The 19,890-nt window shown below is 40.9% G+C and overlaps 1 protein-coding gene across 4 annotated transcripts in view; it reads left to right on the forward strand.

The window, feature by feature from the left end:
- Positions 1 to 19,890, forward strand: part of Amph (amphiphysin) — a 200,798-nt gene that overhangs the window by 117,185 nt on the left and 63,723 nt on the right. For all 4 annotated transcript variants that reach the window (XM_055603943.1, XM_055603944.1, XM_055603946.1 and 1 more), the window contains exons 4-7: positions 6,076 to 6,170; positions 9,168 to 9,263; positions 17,343 to 17,450; positions 18,650 to 18,735. In XM_055603943.1, the coding sequence (XP_055459918.1) occupies positions 6,076 to 6,170; positions 9,168 to 9,263; positions 17,343 to 17,450; positions 18,650 to 18,735 (385 nt within the window). The remainder of the gene's footprint in view (positions 1 to 6,075; positions 6,171 to 9,167; positions 9,264 to 17,342; positions 17,451 to 18,649; positions 18,736 to 19,890) is intronic.

A 19,890-nucleotide genomic window follows, 5' to 3' on the forward strand; every position in this document is an offset into this window, starting at 1 on the left:
AGAAAAAAATGGGAATAGCCCTACCTCAAGACCCAGCTATACCACTCCTGGGCATATACCTGAAAGATGCTCCACCATACAACAAGGACATTTGCTCAAGTATATCCATAGCAGCTTTATTTGTAATAGCCAGAATCTGGAAACAACCAAGATGTCCCTAAACCAAAGAATGGTTACAGAAATTGTGGTACATTTACATAATGGAATACTACTCAGCTATTAAAAAGAAGAAAATTATGAAATTTGCAGGCAAATGGATGCAACTAGTAAAGATCATCCTGAGTGAGGAAACCCAGAACCAGAAATACACTCATGATATATACTCACTTATTTTTCATTTTCTAGCAAATAATGCCATGACTTTAATCATTAAGTGCTTCAAAATTAACTTCAAGTACTATTTGTAATAATTTTATCAGAAAATATAAATTCCTCTAGAGATATATTATTATTTTTATTACAATTATTGATTTAAAATATGGACCCAGGAAGTCATATTATTTCAAGTCATATATTTTCTCTGTATTAGCTGATATTTGCATGGACGTACTTGTTGAACTGGTAAGATTTTCTTCTATATAGTTCTATATAAATTGGTCTCTTTTACTGCATTAGTGTGGAGAATGTTGCATAAAAAGACTGGCATAATTCTTTTCTTTAATATGGTATAGAAAAGCAGCCCCCTTGAGGGAGGCTCCAGTTCCAATGAGAAACTGGGCAGTGCATGAAAGCAGCACCTGCCAGTTGCTTACGGAGGCCACACATTTCTGAAGGAGGAAGGATGGTATGAGCTCGCTCTCCTTGGTTTCTGCTGATTGGATGGTATTAGCTAGTTACAGTCCATGAACAGTGTCTTGTGTTGAAGTTACTTTGGCCAAAGACAGTTAGGATGAATGTTTACACAGATGCCTCATGAGCTTCTCAGTGTGTTCTGCAGAACTGCTGTGGGGCAGGCAGGACATCCCAGTCGCTTCTCTCTCAGATAGGAGCTCCACAAGGACCAAATATATCTGGGCACAGGGTTTTTTCTGAGACTGACATTCAACCAAGGACCATGTATGGATATAACCTAGAACCTCCGCTCAGATGTAGCCTGTGGTAGCTCAGTAACCAATTGGTTTCCCAAAGTGCGGGGAACAAGGACTATTTCTAACAGGAACTCAATGACTGGCTCTTTGGCCTCCCCACTCCCCAAGGGAGGAGCAGTCCTGTTAGGCCACAGAGGAGAGCTTTGCAGCCAGTCCTGAAGATACCTGATAAAACAGGATCAGATGAATGGGGAGGAGGTCCCCCCTATCAGTGGACTTCGCAAGGGGCACAGTGGAGATGAGGGAGGGAGGGAGGGACTGGGAGGGAATGAGGGAGCGGGACACGGCTGGGATATAGAGTTGATAAAATGTAACTGATAAGAAAAAAATAAAATTAAAAAAAAAAGAATAAACCATGTTTCCTGGAACACATTTCGGGTTGGGACACAGGGTATACATATGCATTATGTAGATCATAACTGACCTTTTGGAAGACATTTCATTTGAGGTCGATGTCTGTTTTCACTGAGAATTTTGGCTAATTGATAGTAACTGCAATGCACACAGCATCATAGCAGCGTTTTAGGAGCGGCACAAAAGAACTGGTTTCAGCCCAGTGGATCCTGGTAGCTGAGGCAATTTTCGGAGAAGCATTGAGCCACCAGATGCATTCACAAACGCTATCTTGAAAGTAGTACCCTATCCCTGGCTCTTTCACCCTTCTTGTCCCCTCTCCTGTGAGAGTCTCCGAACCTTAGCTATAGAAGTTGTGTTGTAGATGTGCCAAGTGGAGTTTGTTTCTCTGCGACCACTTATTCTCTGCATTTTGGCCCTCTGTGGGGCTCTGTAGGAGCCTTTGCTTACTGCATAAAATAAGCTTCTTTGATGAGGGATAAAAATCTACACTTTGAGTACGAGGATAAAGTTTTTAGAATATAGTTAGAAACCATATTGATTTAGAAAATTGGCAGTAGTAGGTTATCCATCCTCTAGGTCCATTACTCTTTCACCCATTGGTGGTTTGCTAGGCTTATAGGATGAATAGGCCAAGTATGAATTTCCTCCCATTGAACAGCCTTAAATCTAATTAGACAGCAGTTGGTAGCTCTTAAGGCAAAAGTGCTACTGTTGTTCATTTGGGGATGTGTTCTCATGCTTGTCATTGCTGGGTTTTATACGCTTTATATTTGGGAAAGACTATCGATTGCTTTTCTCCTTGGCTGCTTGCATGATACTTCTAATACTGTGAGAGCTAGTTAGTCCTCAGAGAGGAAGGAGGCCCCCAGGTCAGTTCTAGCTTAATTCCTCCAAGCCCCATGTCTGAAATGTGTGGTGTTGTCTTCAGAAATAACATTTTACCTTCAAGTTCTGGGAGGCAAGCAATGGTAATGGCAGTAGCCTACATTGTTTTAGGAGTCCTGAACACCCCTGATCAATAACAGGAAGGGAGTTTTCTCTGCCAGGGACTGGGGTTTCTGTTAGGTAGTCTGTGGATGTTGAAGAGAGCACTGTTACACCATGTAATGTGATTTAAGAGGCAAAATTCTCCAGGTTTATTGCAGTGGTAGCTTACTGTTCTATATAAGCTATATTATTTTAGGCTCAAACATATGCCCCGAGGGTACGCAAGCAAAGAATACTCATATTGGAATGCTGTATCTACCATCCGTCTTAGAGGACTAAAACAAGTTCATGAAGTTGGCCTCAAATGGAAATCTATTTTACTAAATGCCTTGGAGAAAGCCCAACATTTTCAATAGAGGCTCTTATCCAATAAGATCCGAATAATCCTCCTATATATGGTATTCTCTAGTTGCAATACAATGTTAAAAATAGTCTCCTATCCAATAGGAATTGAATATTCCTTCTATATGTGGTACTCTGTAGTTGCTATACAATGTTAAAAATTACTAATCTTATAAAATATCATGAATGTCAGAGTTCAGCATGAACTCTGCTCTAAGGTTAACAGATAACTTTCTAAGAAAACTGGGTTTTAGCTCCTTGTTCTTTTATGTAATATTCTGCCATCAGAGTAAGTTCTTTGTTTTAGTTTGGTTTTGTTCTTTTGTGTAATTTATAAGGAATAGACACTGAATTGGTTCATCTGTTGTCTGAGAAGTTCAAGATCAAAATCTCCTATCTGGAAAGCTTCCATGCTGCACCGTAGCACAGCAGAAGCATTCCCTGGGCAAGCGCAAGAGAGAAGTGACAAGCTCATTCTTTAGAAGGCCCCACCCTCTTCATAATGAGCCTATTTGCTCAGTAGCAACATTAATCCACTTTTTGAGGACAGAGCCTCCTGAAGGTCTCTGCTTGAAGACCTCACTTCCCAACACTGGTGTACTGGATATTTAGTTTCTAAAACAAGATTCCCTGCACTCTGTCCAGTGTTTGGCTGTGAGTCTCAGAATCTGTTTCAATCCACTACTGGATGGAGCCTCTGTGAGGACAGTTATGCTAGTCTCACATCCACAGGCAGAGCAGAATATCTTTGGGTTGGCTTTCTCCCATGGGGTGAATCTCAGGTTGGGCCAGCCATTGGTTGACATTCCTTCAATCTCTACTCTATTTTTATCCCTGCACATCCAGTCTTCATGTGGGTCTGCTAGGAAGGGCACCAGGGTCTGTCCTTGACATGGTCTCTGTGCTTTTTGATCACTCTCCCCTGGTGGGGCTGCATTGCCAGGCCACAGCGGCAGATGCTGCACTCAGTCCTGATGCAGCATGATGTGCTGGGATGGGTTGGGGGAGGGGGTTCCCATTTCGGAGGAGTAGGGGAGGGAAGATGAGAAAGAGAGGATGTGGGACCTTGAGGAGAGGATGGAGGGGGCTCCAATCAGGATGTGAAGTGAATAAATAATTTTTAAAAGTTTCTAAAACATAAACTTTGGGAAACACATTCAAATGGAAATAATTCCCAGCTGTTGAAGCTCCCTAGAAGTTTTTGCACACCTTAAAAGGAAAGCTGGCTCTTGTTCACTTGGACCTCAAGCCACCTGCTTCCTATGGAGTCAACTTCTTGGAATCCATTTCTATGTTGAAATGTCTTCTTTCCAAATCCTCTGCATATACACCCAACGATGGACAGTCCGTTTGGTCTAATAGAAACATGACTGTAACATTATGTGTGTTTATTAATTATATTTATTTATTCACTTTACATTAACGTACCCCCTCCCTTCTTTCCTCTTATTCCCACCCCCCTATCCTCTTTCTCCCATCCTTTTCTCCTCAGAAAGGGGAGCCCCCCCATACCAACCCACTTTGGCACATCCGGTCGAATCAGGCCTATGTGCATTGTAACATTGTGTTTTTGCCATCAATGAGTAAAGTCTTACACAATTTCATTTTTTTTAGATCAGTTTCGTTTTGCACCACAAAAGTCATTTGACTAACAGTTCCATCCCTCAACTTGTCCAGAACCTGTTTCCTTAGCTATTTATCATTTTTGTCACACTCAGACAGAGATCTAAAGAAAATACCAGAAGCCTTTGTCATCTGGATTATAGAAATACAGCAACCTGTGTTTGTTGTGTAATTAGTGTTTGTCACAAAAAGGAGAAGTATATTTCTTGGTACAAGATTGCATGTCCCTGGGTCGGAGTGAATATAGCATATGGGATGATGTAGCCGTCATCTCAGTTGTGAGAGAATATGTCTTTTCCTGCTTGAATACAGGGGTTCTGCATTACCTTTGTCTTGTCTATACCTGCATGCCTGTGCTTCATCTGATTCCACAGAGGCTTCTGTCCTTGCTCTCTTTGCCTTCACTCTGGCATGTTCATGCAAGTCTCTTCAGCCACATTGGCTTCACACCTCATTGTCAAGGACATCCTCAGCCATGCTCAGGAGTGCACTCCTCACTGTAGGCATTCTCGCCTCAGATGGCTTCAAGGCACACACAACTTCAAGGGTGCAAGGACCATTATCTATGTACAATTGTCAGGGAGATACAGAAAACATAAGGTTACATGTCAAAGTATGTGCTGCCCCCCTTCACTGTTCTAGAATATATTGCATCATCTCAGACCACTTTTATTTTGTCTTTTTAGACTCCTTGCTGAGCCCAGAACTGACTACTGTCCAACAATTATGTGGCTGTTTTCAAATTACAAATTATTTCAATCTTTGCTTCACTGCGTTAAAGTTTCTCTCCTTTCCTTTATCAACCCCCAATAAAGGTGACAAAATCTTAGACACCAATGTGGCCAGGTTGGGCCTGCCAGCTACTGTTTGCCTATTGTTCTGGTGTCACTCATGAGCCACCTCCATGCAGACCCAGCAATTGCATCTTTTCCTCCATGCTTTGCTGGGTCTGGCCATGCCGAGATGAGGTAAGAGGGTGGTGACTGCAAAGCCCGAGAGCTGATTTATACCCCTGCTGCTCAGAGAAACTTCACATCATGACCATTATTAGTAAGTGCATGTTTGCAACCCAACAATGAGTAAAGAAAATTTAGACCCTTAGGTTCATAAAGCCAAAGCTTTCTAAAAAGTTTTATTCAAAACTATATTTATAGTCTTGAGAGATATTGAGAAAGTACATTTACATGTCATTTTAAAACAAAAAGCTCCTTTGGAATTGTAACCACTTTCAACAACTTCACAGCTTAAATCATTTAACCACTTTCAGCTGACATATACTGAAGTCCTATTTATACTTTTCCTGCCTGCTTCAAAAGCACTTTAATTTTATACTGTGACTCAGGATTAATTCTGCTTTTAGCATTTTGCAGCTTTCTCTACTATTTCAGTGTTCTAGATATTTACTGTCAGCTTCCCTTTAACAACTGACTACAGAACGTTGTTATTGCAGTTCTTAGAATATAACAGTGTTGAACTTTACTGAGACCTGGTGAAGTAACTGAAAATGTGTATTATGAGAACAAACCTAAGACTTAAACTCTCTCAATGAAAGATGTAGGTGTGCCTTCACATTTAGTTTTTGGTTTTTGTTTTGTTTTTGTCACCTTGCAAAGCAGGGGAGGAGAGAGCAAAGCCTCTCCCTTGCCATGTAACAGGAACTGTTTTTCTCCAATGCCAGGCATGCAGGAGGCGTCAATGAAGCTCACTGAGTCACTGCATGAAGTCTACGAGCCAGACTGGTACGGACGGGAAGATGTAAAGATGGTTGGTGAGGTAAGAGCTGGGTGGCAGCTGCTGGGAGTCCTGGGCTGGCTTCTAGAACACCTCCACTGTCCATCCCATCTTCTGCTTCCCCACTTTAGGATATTAATCATAAAGCAAGACTGGATATTCAGAAAACAGCCTGAAGATCTATTGCCTAAGCTACCTCCAACTTTCAGTGTGAAGGGAAAGTGATTCCAAAAGCATCTGAGAAAGCTTGGGTTAAAGACTGCTTTCTTCAAAATAACAATAGTTCTTTTCTGTTACATACCATAGCTCATAAGTAGTATTAGTGGTAGAGCCTTTTCATAGGCTTGATTATGTAGCCATTTCACCCTTATATTCCCATCTTCCTTTTAATCAACCATCTTGGAATGCAAAAGTAAAAACTTACAAGATCACCCATCCCTCTATCGTGCAGTTAGTCCATTCACTAAACTTAACTGACCTGCATGGCAGCCTTAGAAATATTCTCACCCCTGAATTGAAGACTGTAGCTCTGGGTCACTTGGCCTGCAGGAAGTGAGCAAAAGAGTGTCACTACTCTGTGGTGTGGAACAGACAGCAAGACTGGCCATGTAACATCAGGCAGTTCTTTTATCCTCTTGGTATTCATTCCCATGTACAAGATGGGACCAATGAAAACACATTGGAAGCCTTTGTGTTCAGGTCCTGTCATCATCGGTGCTCAGGACAAGTCCTGGTCACTGCTGTGTGGGAACTTCTAGGCAGATATTTTCTACCCTCCAAGCGCTTTGTTGAAATGAGGAACAGTTGTTTGTCATGTCGTCACTTCAGGTGAGTCAATACAGCTCAGCTAGAAACAGAATATCTGAGTTCGATGATGCAGCCAAGGCCCAGGGGAAGGTTAACTCAAGAGCTGCGCACTTCTGCAGCTTTGGGAACGGGGTTCACGGTGACATTCGGCTGCTGCATGGCAGTGCTGACACCCCAGTGTTGCTCTTCATAGTCTCTTTGGAACGGAAATGAAAGTGGGTTTATCTATGAGGGAGGCTTTTGTTAGACATATTCCATCTTCCAAAATCTTTCAGGATGTGGATTTGGCAAAACTGTTCCCACAAAGCATTTTTTAATGTAATTATCAAGTGTTTTTTTTTTTTTTAAATCATCTTACATTTTCCTGGTAGGAAAACATCATATTTCAAGAGCATGTTGTTAAATGTTTATTAAATATTAAATGTTTGCTTTGTATGTTTCTGACTAATAATCTAGTCTCAAAAGTCATCACAAACAAGAAAATTTGAAGAGTAATAAAAAGATGTGTTCTTATGTTTAGAACAGTACATGATTCCATTTTGTCTATGGCAATGCTACTATTGACACTGACTCTTTTATAAAATGGCTGCTAAATTACCTTATTCCCAGTGGATTCCATGACACTTTGGACCCTCAGTTCCCATGCAAACATCATCCATTGGATAATAGTGCAGCTGATTATTAAATGTTCTTTGTGTCTACTCATAACGATAATAAGCCTTTTTTCCTTGGTAGATTTAAGTTATTTTATTTGCATAAGATTCTTAAATTGGGCATTGTAATAAAGGGTTAGTTTTTGAAGTGCAAAAAAAAAAACATTCAATAAGGACTATGTTCATAGCAACTTTATTTGTAATAGCCAGAATCTGGACACATCCTAGATGTCCCTCAACCGAGGAATGGATACAGAAAGTGTGGTACATTTTCATGATGGAATGTTACTCAGCAATTAAAAACAAAGAAATCATGAAATTTGCAGGTAAATGTATGGAACTAGAAAAGATCATCCTGAGTGAGGTGGCCCAGAACCAGAAAGAAATATATGGTATATACTCATTTATAAGTGGATATTAGCCATATAATACATGATAAACATTCTAAAATTTATAGTCCTAAAGAAGCTAAACTATGAGGAAGACCCTCGGGAAGAGGCTGAAACCTCACTCAGAAGGGCAAATAGGATAGACATCGGTAGTAGGAGAAGACAAGGAACAGGACAGGAGCCTTCCACAGGGGACCTCTGAAAGACTCTACCCACCAGAGTATTGAAGGAGATACTGAGACACATAGCCAAATTTTGGGCAGAGTGCAAGAAACCTTATGGAAGAAGGAGATAGAAAGACCTGGAGGGGACAGGACCTCCACAAGGTGACCAACAGAGCCAAAAAGCCTAGGCCCAGGGGGTCCTGCAGAGACTGATAGTCCAACCAAGGACCGTGCATGGAGTGTACGTAGAACCCCCGCTCAGAGGAAGCCCATAGGCTGCTCAGCTTCCAAGTGGGTTCCCTACTAAGGGGGTCAGGAGCTGTCTCTGACATGAAGTCGATGACCAGCCCTTTGTGACCCCCTGATGGTTGCAGCCTTGTCAGGCCACAGAGGAAGATGATGTAGCAAGCCCTCCTGAGACCTAATAGGTAGGGTGAGATAGAAACAGAGGAGGTCTTCCCCTATCAGGGAACTAGGGAAAGGGTATCAATAGGAGGAGAAGAGGGAGGGTGGATGGGACTAGGAGGAGATGAGGGAGGGGGCTACAACCGGGATACAAAGTGAATAAACTGTAATTAATTAATTACAGGTATGACATGGTGAACTGACAAATACCAGAAATTTTTCTGTAATGATGTTTAAGCCATGTTTTGCTGTTTGTTTCTGTTTGGGTTGACTCTCATTTCATCAGTTGCTGCAGATAAGCTAGATTTCTCATAGGGATTCTTCTTAATCTTTTAGCTTCAATGCCTGTCTACTGGGATTTAGGAACCTCTTAAAGCTTCTTCATTTAGTGTCTTGGAATCAGAGATGTACTTTAAATAAGCCAAAATCTTAGCTTTTAAGTATTGTTAACTGGAACACTGGCCATATTGCCTTAAAGTTTGATTGCATTCTAATTAGTTCATATGGTTATTGCCTCATATTCTAGGAAATATTGCTGACTAAGTTCTATGGTTTTATATATTTTAGAAGTTTAGTGAAATGTGTCTGAGATCATGAAGCCACTGTCAATTTCGCTTTCAGAAATGTGATGTGCTGTGGGAAGACTTCCATCAAAAACTCGTGGATGGGTCCTTGCTGACACTGGACACCTACCTCGGCCAATTTCCTGACATAAAGGTATTTCATTCTCTGTGTGTGAAGGAAAGAATTGAATGGTCTCGTATAGTTATTGAAACCAGAACAAGAGAGGAGAATTAAAAGTTCTCAAGCTGAAATGAAAGACATTTGTAACTCTTCATTCACTTACGCATGGGTTTTTTATCCTAATCCATTATCGTGAAATAGAATCAGGTACAGAAATCAAAGTGCCCCTTTCAGTGAACAGGTCAATGTTTCTGTCTTTACCAAAGTCTTTTCAAGCCTGTAGATACAAAATCAGAAATCAAATGTACCAAAAATCGAAATTCATTATGTTCAAACTATAGTTTGAATATGTGGAATGATTTTCATTAGAATAAATGATAGTCACAGGAAATGGAGAAACCCAACTGTAAATGTGAGGAGAAATCTGATATTTCACTATTTAGTGTTAGCTATACAAGTGGTCACATTGCCCCTGGGCATTTTTGCTGTCCTTAAAATTTTCAAAATAAAATTGAAATATGAGCCCTTTAGGTGCATTTGCATCAGGATGCAGAAGCATTATGTTTAAAATAATGGATTTCGTTCTTAACTCCCCTGTGGAGTAAATAAAGTAGTGAGTGGTTGAATTTTGTAGATTTGGAACCAGCAGTGGAGGTGAGACGGGTTTGAATAGACGTCTCTATGCAATATGCAGCATTAGCTCTTTTGCTTCTGAGCTCAAGGTGAAGTCAGAGTATGTTGGACTCCTAGCAGGGTGAGGAGACTATGCACCAGCACTGGTGGGCATCTGAGCCATGTCCTTGCACGAATACACTGACACCTGGCTTTCCCTGTGGTCATGAATAAGTATCAGAAAGTGTTCTGTAAAGAAGGCACTGGCCATGCCATACCGTGAAATGAAGCAACATCACCAAGTCAGCACTCAGAACAAGGAGTGGCTTCTCTGCTCCTACACGGTATGAACAAGGAGTCCTGACCAATGTGGGAAGAACATGCTGGGCTTCCTGGACTGCTGGGCAGTGAATCTCTCCAAAGAAACACATCTGAATGATGGGTTCCCAATGTTAACTTAAGCACCAGCGATTTTCCCCCCTGTGTTTTCACTTTCTCTGAGCTTCTTCTGTGCTGGTGTCTGCACCTTAGATAGAATAGTTGCTTGACTGTCAGCAGATGTTGGAGTCTAGAAGGCAACTGGAATTTACGGGGTTCTTGTGTTTCAGAATAAGGCATTAGACATGTGGATAGCGACAGAAACAGATGTTTTATTAATAAACACAGCACCTCTTGGTAAGGTAGAGGGCCAGAGAACTGGGGAAGAAATCAGTGGTGCTGCCTTCCGGCAGGCTGGGAACTATACAGCTGACAACAATGTGCCTGCTCTATTTCTGTCATCCTCGGTTCTAGGGACTTTCTTTGGTCCCCTCTGTCATTGGATTCTGTAGGCAAGACATTGTGCCTGTAGGTTTCTGATGTGCTCATCTTGATGGTCCCCTCTTGGTCCAATGCTCATAAGCCATCCCAGTTGGATTTTGAGAACCTGTAAGTCTTCCTGTAGTACAGCTCACTTCCTGTTCTTCTTAAAATAAACTTTATTATTAAAAAAAAACACACTTGCAACTAAGAATACTACACCTCCAAATTAACCAGACCCAACATCTATACAACTTAATGAACTTACAGACATTTAAAATTGGTATTCAAAATAAAACTTGTAAAGCTTCCCATCAGACTTCAATACTGCATGTATTTTTCAGTCTTATCCGCCACCAAATCCATCCACTCTTCACAATCTCCGAGTATTTAAAGAGAGCTTGGCCTCATTAGTGCTGAGACCAAAGCCAACTCCACAGGCAGTCTCTCTAAAAGTGCAACCACTACAAACTTGTCGAAATTTTATTTCTGAAGGAGAAGGGTCCGGACTCTTAAAAAGACTTGCTTTCTCTAAGTTCAGAGAGACGGCGATGGTGACTAATTCTGTGATAGATTCATGTGTCATCCAGCATCTCACCGGCAAGTTGGTGTGTTGAGTAGTGTCACAGAACTGTCTCAAGACTGAGGCAGCCTAGGAATCCCATGTAAAAGTTCACTGTCAGATACAGGATCTAAAAATCTCTATCAGGGTAAAAGCTGGGAGTCAGGTCATAGCAGCCATATGCTCTGGGCTGTGCCAGCTAATGGAACTACTCAAGTCATTGCACACTTGTTGAGTATCTTCCAACCAACACAAGTCGTTGCGCTTGCTGCTTATGTAGGAGCCTTTCAATTAATTTCTGTTTTCCACAAGAGAGCTGATTTGTGGTTTGAATCAGTGTATCCAGAAAAGAAACCAGAAACCAGGTTTCTGTTTCTCCCATCTTCTAATATTACCTCTATTGCATGATAACTTAATCTTTATAAAATCAGGATCCAAAAGACAAAAGAAGATAAAGAAAGCAGTGTTCTCCTTCTTGAAAACTTAAATCAGCTTGCAACTTGTCTTACTCTGTTGTATTTTCATAGTGTGACGTGACTGAGTAAGGTTGGGATTGACTAGATAAGTAGACCACTGAAAGGCACCTGAATTTCAGAAGGAAAAAATGGGATGCAATATTACCCAGAGGCAGTTATTTTATTGTCTATGTTTCCTAAAAGTATACAGTTACAAAGCAAGCATGCACAGAATTACAGGCTTGAAACAAAGTCATAATTGATTATACTTGTTACTCAGTTCATTTGAAGTCAACATGATGTAAACTCAGTAGAACGTTTACCTATGGAGTTTCTTTCTTGAGGTATATTGTTGAATTTTCACCCAAAGCCTATCATCCAGTTACAGCATGTCTAGGAATTACGGATAACAGAATTAAGGGCTCCTTCATGCTACTCTGAAGGCAAATGCATGTTAAGGTTTTACATGTGTCATGTGCAGGGGCTTCATCAGTCTCTTTTTTGCCTTTTGTCCTTTACTCTTAAGCTACATTGACAAAATTATCAACCCAGTCAGAGGGTTGGAAAATTGTGCAGCATGAGAAATAATTAAGGAAAAACCATGGGTATCTCAGGGAAAAGACCATTGGAGAGTGAAGAATAGCTATAGTCAAGTTTCACATGTAGTCAATGAGCGCCATTTAGAAGGAGGAGTAGACTCCCTAAGGTCAGAAAAGATGGTTATTAACACATATGTAATGAAGGGGCTTCTGATAGAAGAAACACTGTGAGTAAGATTAACTGAGTGAAAACATTTCAAAGCACAGGACAAAATTGACTTCTTTGTTTCCAATTAAAATCAGCAAGCCAAGTGCATTTAAAACCTCAGGCAAAATCCCAAACATTTGCTGTAGCCTATCACAGAGGGCTATGAAGTACCATTCATAGATGTTTGACATTTGAGCTATGGCTGGAAGACACTCTGAGTTGCGGTTCCCATTGTGTAGTGCTGACATCTAAAATCAATATTATAATAAAAACCCACATGTCACCAACCCAGGCAGGCTTAGAGCTGCGAACAGTTATTATAAAATGTAGTTTAGAACCTAAGTTGGCACCATGCATGAGCAATTAAGCATATATTTACTTCAGTGAGCCAAAATGAATCAGGGTTATGAAGAGAATTTTAAAAAGTGTTCTTTATTTTCTAAAGAACAGAAATTTAAAACAGTAAGAAATTTTAATTAAAGGTATTACTTAACATTTATTACTATTACTTAAATTGACTTAAGTTTACTGTTGGGTACCCAATTACAATTGTGTTGTATGAAAAGGTTAGAATCTGAGTTAGTTCTGTTTTTGTGAAGCTATAAGTTTTATCTATCTATCTATCTATCTATCTATCTATCTATCTATCTATCTATCTATCTATTGCTCCAAACTTCCAAAATGTCATACAGGAAAGAATTCTTTTGTTTTTATAGCACAAAACTTATTTATGTCATGGGAATGACAGATCTTAAAATATTCACTTCCACCCTAGTGAGCTACCTTCTGTGAGGGCCTTGCCAGTTACAGAGTTAAATGTCTCACAAGATTCACTTCACTTATTTTTTGAACAAAAACCAGCTTACCAGAGCATTGTATTAATTGAATTATTTCAGCTCTTTACAAAAAAACAATGCAATCTTCAAATGCTCATGATTTGCTATTTGGAGGGCAAAGGCACATCTGTACAGAAGCACTCTAGGGGCACTGAATGCTACACAAGCTTCTTTGAAGATTAGTCGGGTGCTTGTTAAAAATAATGAGCGTTATCACCTTTTTGGCACAAGAGGTCAGCTAGTCTCATGGAAGGAATTCAGTCTCCCCTGCCTGGGCTAGCTCAATGACCATCCTAAAGCCACTCTGGGTGTGTCTGGAAGCATTTCACGGCCATTTGGAAGTGGCAGAGACAGGAAAATATCATTGGAATGGAGATTAAGATCTGAAGCTGCTCAGTTTGAATAACCTTCCCTGTCTACCTGTTACCTGTGTCAGCAGGCTGTGGAGAAGTTGTGTTGAGTGGCAGGAGTAATTAGTAGAGTCTGTGGAAGCATTGGAAGGGATAGTAACAGTCCTTGGAGCAGGGCAGGGTTGACAGGAAGTCAGCTAGGAGAGAGCTCAGAAGGTATAAATGAGAAGAAGGCCTTCTCTGGAGGGTACTCACGTTACACTCAAACTCCTGAGGGTCAGCTGCCCTAGTGAGTGCTGTGTCTCTCGCCTCATGCACACCCGGTGCTGATGGGTGCAGTGGATTTCTCATTTAATTCCCATTAGGTTCGTATGTGATGACTAGTTCTAGGCAAATTACAGATCCCTATGAGTAAAATCCTTACCATGTTCATATTGTAGGTTACTGTGCAGATTTGTGGTGGTAACTGTGTTATGTAAAAACAAATATCTCATTGATATTGTTTCCCCCTCTTGTTAGTATTTAAAACTCTAATCTAAGAGGTTTTCAAATGTCTTTTCATGTTTATTATTAGACCAGCTGGGTACAACTAGACAGTGCGGAGACAAAAAAAATGCACTGCTGTCAAATCTCTCAGGCTAATTAAGCCAGAATCTAAATCCAGGTCTCAACATTCGCTGTATTTTACCCTTTTGGTTATTGGTTCCACCTTTCTGACTAAGCATTTTAGTGATTACCGTTCACTTATAAGTACACACTTTCAACTGTCATGTTTAATGCCGTACCATTTATACTGCTTAACGCATCATCTGCAAACCTTGCAAACGTCATGATACACTCTAGTCCTTTCTCCTTCCCTTCGTGCTGACTTCCCTACATTTTTCACTTGTGTTGTAAGCTCCATAGTACACTGTTTCTGGGTTTATTTGTTTGTTTGTTTGTCTGTTTTGTTGCTGTTGTTGTTCTGAATGGCTAGCAATGTTTTCATGCAATTAAAAGTAAAGGCAGTTGCATATATTATATTAGCCTTGAACTTTGTCCTTTATTTTACGTACTGCCTCATGCAGTTCCATTTATGATGTTAAAAGCATCCCATTGGCAATGAATCCCCAATTTTTGTTTGACTGAAAATAATTCTTTTTCACCTTCATTTCTGGAAGTTATTTTTACTGGGTATAGTCTGACTTGGGAGATTCTTTTTATTTTTTTCATAGGTTATTTTAAGTACTTTACAGCTACTCCATCATTTTCTGCCTTGTATAGTTACTAAAGTTTAGCCTGCTGTAGTTCTTATGGTTGTGCTTACTTTCATTGTTTTTAAATTACTTTTTATGTTAGCATACAAAACAATGAGTTACATTCTCTCATTTTCATACATATGTATTATTGTGTTTTGCTCATGTACACTTCATTCCTCCTCTTTTGTTTTGTGGTATTATTGATTTTAAGTAGCCTGACTATAACAGGACTATTTGTCTACAAATGAGTATTTTGCCCTTCTAGTTTTCTGAGTTTCTCGAATCTGTACTTTTGTTACTGAGCCCCTAGGTTCACAAAATTGATGCTTAGTTTCCCTGTGAAGCAGGAATTGATAAAAAGAAAATGGATTTATGAACGATTTGGCCATCAGTGTAAATAGGAGATAGGCTTCAGTCTTTCCTGAGGTGGTGTGGTGGTAAATCCTTGTAGAATACCTTAGAAAAGCTAGGAAGTCTGTATAAGTTAATTTAACTATGGGGTAAGGTGCTGGAACTGTGTGAAATCTCTTCCCAGGAAGCCAGTTCTTCTTTGGGTAGTGATGGGCCTTCAGCTACCCCTCACTATGTATGGTATTTAAGGCAAATTTTAATTCTTTTGGGTTCATTGTCTCAACAGTTTGACCTCTGAAAGGGAGGGACACAGAACTTGTCTTAGGGTATCACTTTATCTGTCAGAGCTTCAGTCTAGAATTCTGGTTACATTTCTTCCCCCCCCCCCAATTCAATCTTGAATGAAATACTTAGGTAGAATACAAATAAGAGCTAAAGTTAAAGGGCATTTGCTTAATGTAAGGTTAATGTAAATTTAATGCATAGGCACCATGCCATCCATACTCAGATGTACCAACTTTTGGAAGGACTGGAACGATTCCTTGAGCTGTGTGTTGTTTCTAGCCTGCCTTCCTGATTGAGTAGGAAGGCCATAAATCCGAGTCATGGCACCAAATCTTGTTGTTCTTGTTGGCTGGCCTTGCTGGTATTTGAATGGAAGGGTGTCCAGGAAACTCACAACTCTGAGGTCTGGAAAAGTATCCCAGATCTGAGGTGGGACAGTGTCCCAAAGGAAGGGCATCCCGAGGCATGGGAGCCCAGGAACCACAGCTCTGAGAGGAAGCCTCCTCAATAGAGAAGTTGCAGATCCCAGGGGAGGATTTGCTCAACCCCTGCTGAACTTCTGAGCTTTGGAACCTGAACCCCACCTCTTCTCCAGCCATTGCTCAAGGACTAGACATAGCTTCTGGTGTGTGTGCCAGCAGTGGGCCGCCACAGCAGGGGGCCAGTGAGCCAGAGGTAGGGAGGGTTGACAGTGGGCTTCTAAGATTCTCTGCTGCCACAGGGGAGGGGTTGGGTGGACCACAGCTTGGGAAACTCTGCTGCTAAGGTGGGCAGCTTTGATCACTGCTGCTGCTACGGGGATGAAAGCCCTACACCGTGAAGGTCTCCTTCCTAATGAAGTCCTTTTTTGGTGAGATTGAGTTTTGTTATGGGCAGCTTCCTGGAAAGTAGTTTGTTCTTTTTGAAGGAGAACAGCCCATGTTAGCTGCTATACAGTTCTGGGAGCTTTAATGTGGGTCACTGTGCACAAAATTTCTAGCTATATTATCTCTCTGCAAGTAGGGGTCATGTAAATGAAGATGATCCTGTTTGATCAAAAGCCCTGATCAAAAACTTGGTCATGCGGCAGGAGTTCTGTGATGTCAAGATATAACACTCTATAGCTAGTGGCTTTGTATTTCTGGATGAAGGTTGTGAAAATTCCTTAATGAGGTGGTCATGGGAATGAGGTAGCCCATCAGCAATGTCCTTTGTCCTGGACAACAGCATTTCCAAAGTGATACATTAGCTCTAGAGACTCTAATATATAAAGGACAATGATAGACTGAGGAAAGATTTCTCAGGTAGTAAATCTGTCTTAGGACACTGTTATTAGTATGATACTGTAATCACAAAAACAAGCCTGGAGTAGCTTTCTCCTGTCTGCAAACTGCAGTGTATTAAGAGTGAGAATAGATGCCGATAGTACAGGTTTGCCTGCTTCCCCAAAGCAACTCCAGTACTTTCCTGGTCTTTGATACAAAATTGCCTTTAGCTGATCATGACTGGCCTCATTGTTATCAGAAGGGGTGCTGTTTAAAGCACAAAGGCTTAGAAGCTTTTTTTTTCTGGTTTCTAGCTGTCTTTTCTCTACTTCTATCCCTGCTCACCTCACCTTCCATGCCAGTGAGATGGCTCAGCAGGTGGGGTTGCTTGCCCCCAAACCTGATGACCCACCTGAGTTCAATCTCACAAACCCTCATGGAAGGAGGCAAGAACAGACTCATGCAGATTGTCCTTTAATTGTACTCACACAGGCACATACACCCACATGTAAATGCAATGATTCTTTTGAAGTCCTCAGCTACTTTCACACCGACAGCATTTTGAACTTTGACTTCTGGCAGTCAGGGACTCTGTGACTCCTTGTTCAGTTCATGTGGTTCTCCATGTTGGCAGAATCGCATCGCTAAGCGCAGCAGGAAGCTCGTGGATTATGACAGTGCCCGCCATCACCTGGAGGCTCTGCAGAGTTCCAAGCGTAAGGATGAGAGCCGGATCTCTAAGGTAAGAACGGATCCAGTGGGCGAATTCACTCTCTGAATCTTAAGGCCTGCAGCAGCAGCCTTGTTTTTAAAAGTTAGACGTGTCCCTTTGAAAAGATGACTGCAAGCAGGCCAGAATTCAAACAAAATTATAGTTTTCTAAGCTACCTTAAAATAAGTTTGTTTTTTCATGTTATTATGAGTGAGATCAATGAGTGACATTTACTGACACTGATCTCACATTGTGACCAGAATAACTCTGAGCCTCTTGCAGTGATTCCAGATCAAAGAAACCAAGGAATGTTTCTGCACTTCAGACAAAACTCCCGATCAATAATAACGACAGAAGCTACGTCTGCATAACAGTAATTTTCTTGCAGAAGATCCATTCCATTAGCTCTTATTATTGTATTAGTTACTCTTTTTTTTTAGTTAACTTTTTTTCAATGCGGTGATAAAACGCCATGTCTAGGCAACTTGTAGAAGAAAAGCTTGTTTGAAGCTTAGTGTTTTGGAGGGGTATGAGTCATTCCCTCATCATTACAATGGCAAAGTATGGCAGCAGGCAGGGACGGTAATTAGATCAGGAATCTGGGAGCTCACACTTTAAATCACAAGCAGGAAACAAAGATCAAACGCAAAATTGTACAAGGCTTCAAGCTATCAGAACCTGCACCCAATTTCATACTTCCTACACCTTCCAATCCTCCTTAGGTATCATCACTAACGGGACCCAGTAGTGAAATGCCCAAGACTTTGGGGGTCATCTTATTCAAGCTACCAACAATCATGTATGCCAGCAATTTGCAGATAGTAGCTAAATGATGTCAGCTAGTTACTACTCCCTTGGAATCCAGGATTGATTTGTCTTTTCTATCACATACCACTTGCCAAGTCCCCTACCAATATGGCACTTTAGATCAGGTTCCTGACTACTCACCTCTTTTAATGGATCCCACTAAGAAAAAAAATCCTAAATCCCCTAGCATGACATACAAGACCTTCACAGAGTGGGTATGACTTAATTGTTCACCCTTACTAACTCTCAAGTCCTTTCTGTTTCCTATTTAATTACAAAAGGTGTCGGTTTCAAAAAAAAAAGAAGCTCTCCTCACAACCCTCTCAGGATACCATAAGGCTGCTCCTGTTTAATATAAAATGATGCTTTTATGTATGGAAATGGTTTCCCCTGTGTGTAAATGTAACGTGTGTCATTTCTAGGCAGAAGAGGAGTTTCAGAAAGCACAAAAAGTGTTTGAAGAGTTCAATGTTGACTTACAAGAAGAGCTACCGTCATTGTGGTCAAGGTAAGCATGCTTCTGCTCCAGTTTCCACATACACCCTTTAGCAGTTCATGAGGAGTGGCTTTCTTCTGTGTCACTTCCCTTGTCCGTGATGCTTCTGTCCTATCCCAACGAAGTTTTATACCTATGCTTTCCAATACGGAAGCCCCTTACCACATATACCTGCTGAATACTTGGAGTATGGCTGGGGAGACTGAGGAACAGAATTTTATATTAATTTTGTTGTATCATTTTAATTAAATAGCCATGTGTGTGGCAGCTGTTTGGCCCTTGTTATGTTTCTCAGGTGGAGACTCAAATTCTCAATAGAGCATTCTCACTAGGAGAATTTCCCTTAGTCATAAGACTTACAGCAAGAGCCCTTCAGCTCTTGGTTGGAGTTCCCATCTTCTAAGACCTCATCTCATCTTCTGACCTTGTTCTTTGGACTTTTAACCTGGCACCAAATGCTGTTCTTATTTACAGACATTCCACAAGTTTCATGGTATCTCAGAGTGAAGTTTGTGGAGTTTATTCCGCTCTCACCACTCAGTGGAAGAACCACGAAGCTGCTGGAGGCAGGGATGTTTTATGTTCCTCAGTTCTCATCAGCAGTTCCATGCCACCAGCCCCTCAGATAGAACTTTGCTCTCCATGCTGTATTACTTTTAGTCAATCTCTTCCCCTACCTTCCAAATAGCTGGTGGCCCAGATAAAATTAAACACATCTGCAGGCTTAATTTCCTACTGCTTTAATCTAAGGCTCCCTTTAACTGAAATTGCACACAGTCATGATTTTTCACAAGTACACAGTTCTTTTCCCATTTGCATTGCTCAACCCTGAAATTGAAGTCATTACTTTTAATCTTTGGTGTCTCTTGTGGGTAAATGCTCAGGATTGGACATGCAGCAGGGAACATGTATTCAGTTCCCTGAATGCTTGAAATCCTGCATTCAGGGAACGCATCTTAGACATTCAGAAATTATTCATTGTGTCCAGTTGTGCTTTGGTGTTCATCAGGTCCCCCCTTCTCTGTCTTTTGCCTAATTATCCTATTTATCTACAAAGCTGAGCTATTGGCATCAACTCTTTCCAGGCCCATTTTCCTCTCCAGTTCTGTCAGCTCCCTTTTTAGATGTGAATATCTTCATATGTGAATAGGAGGATGTTAGCCTTAT

Source organism: Psammomys obesus, unplaced genomic scaffold (assembly GCF_907164565.1).
Source record: "Psammomys obesus unplaced genomic scaffold, mPsaObe1.curated_primary_1811, whole genome shotgun sequence".
NCBI lineage: Eukaryota > Metazoa > Chordata > Mammalia > Rodentia > Muridae > Psammomys > Psammomys obesus.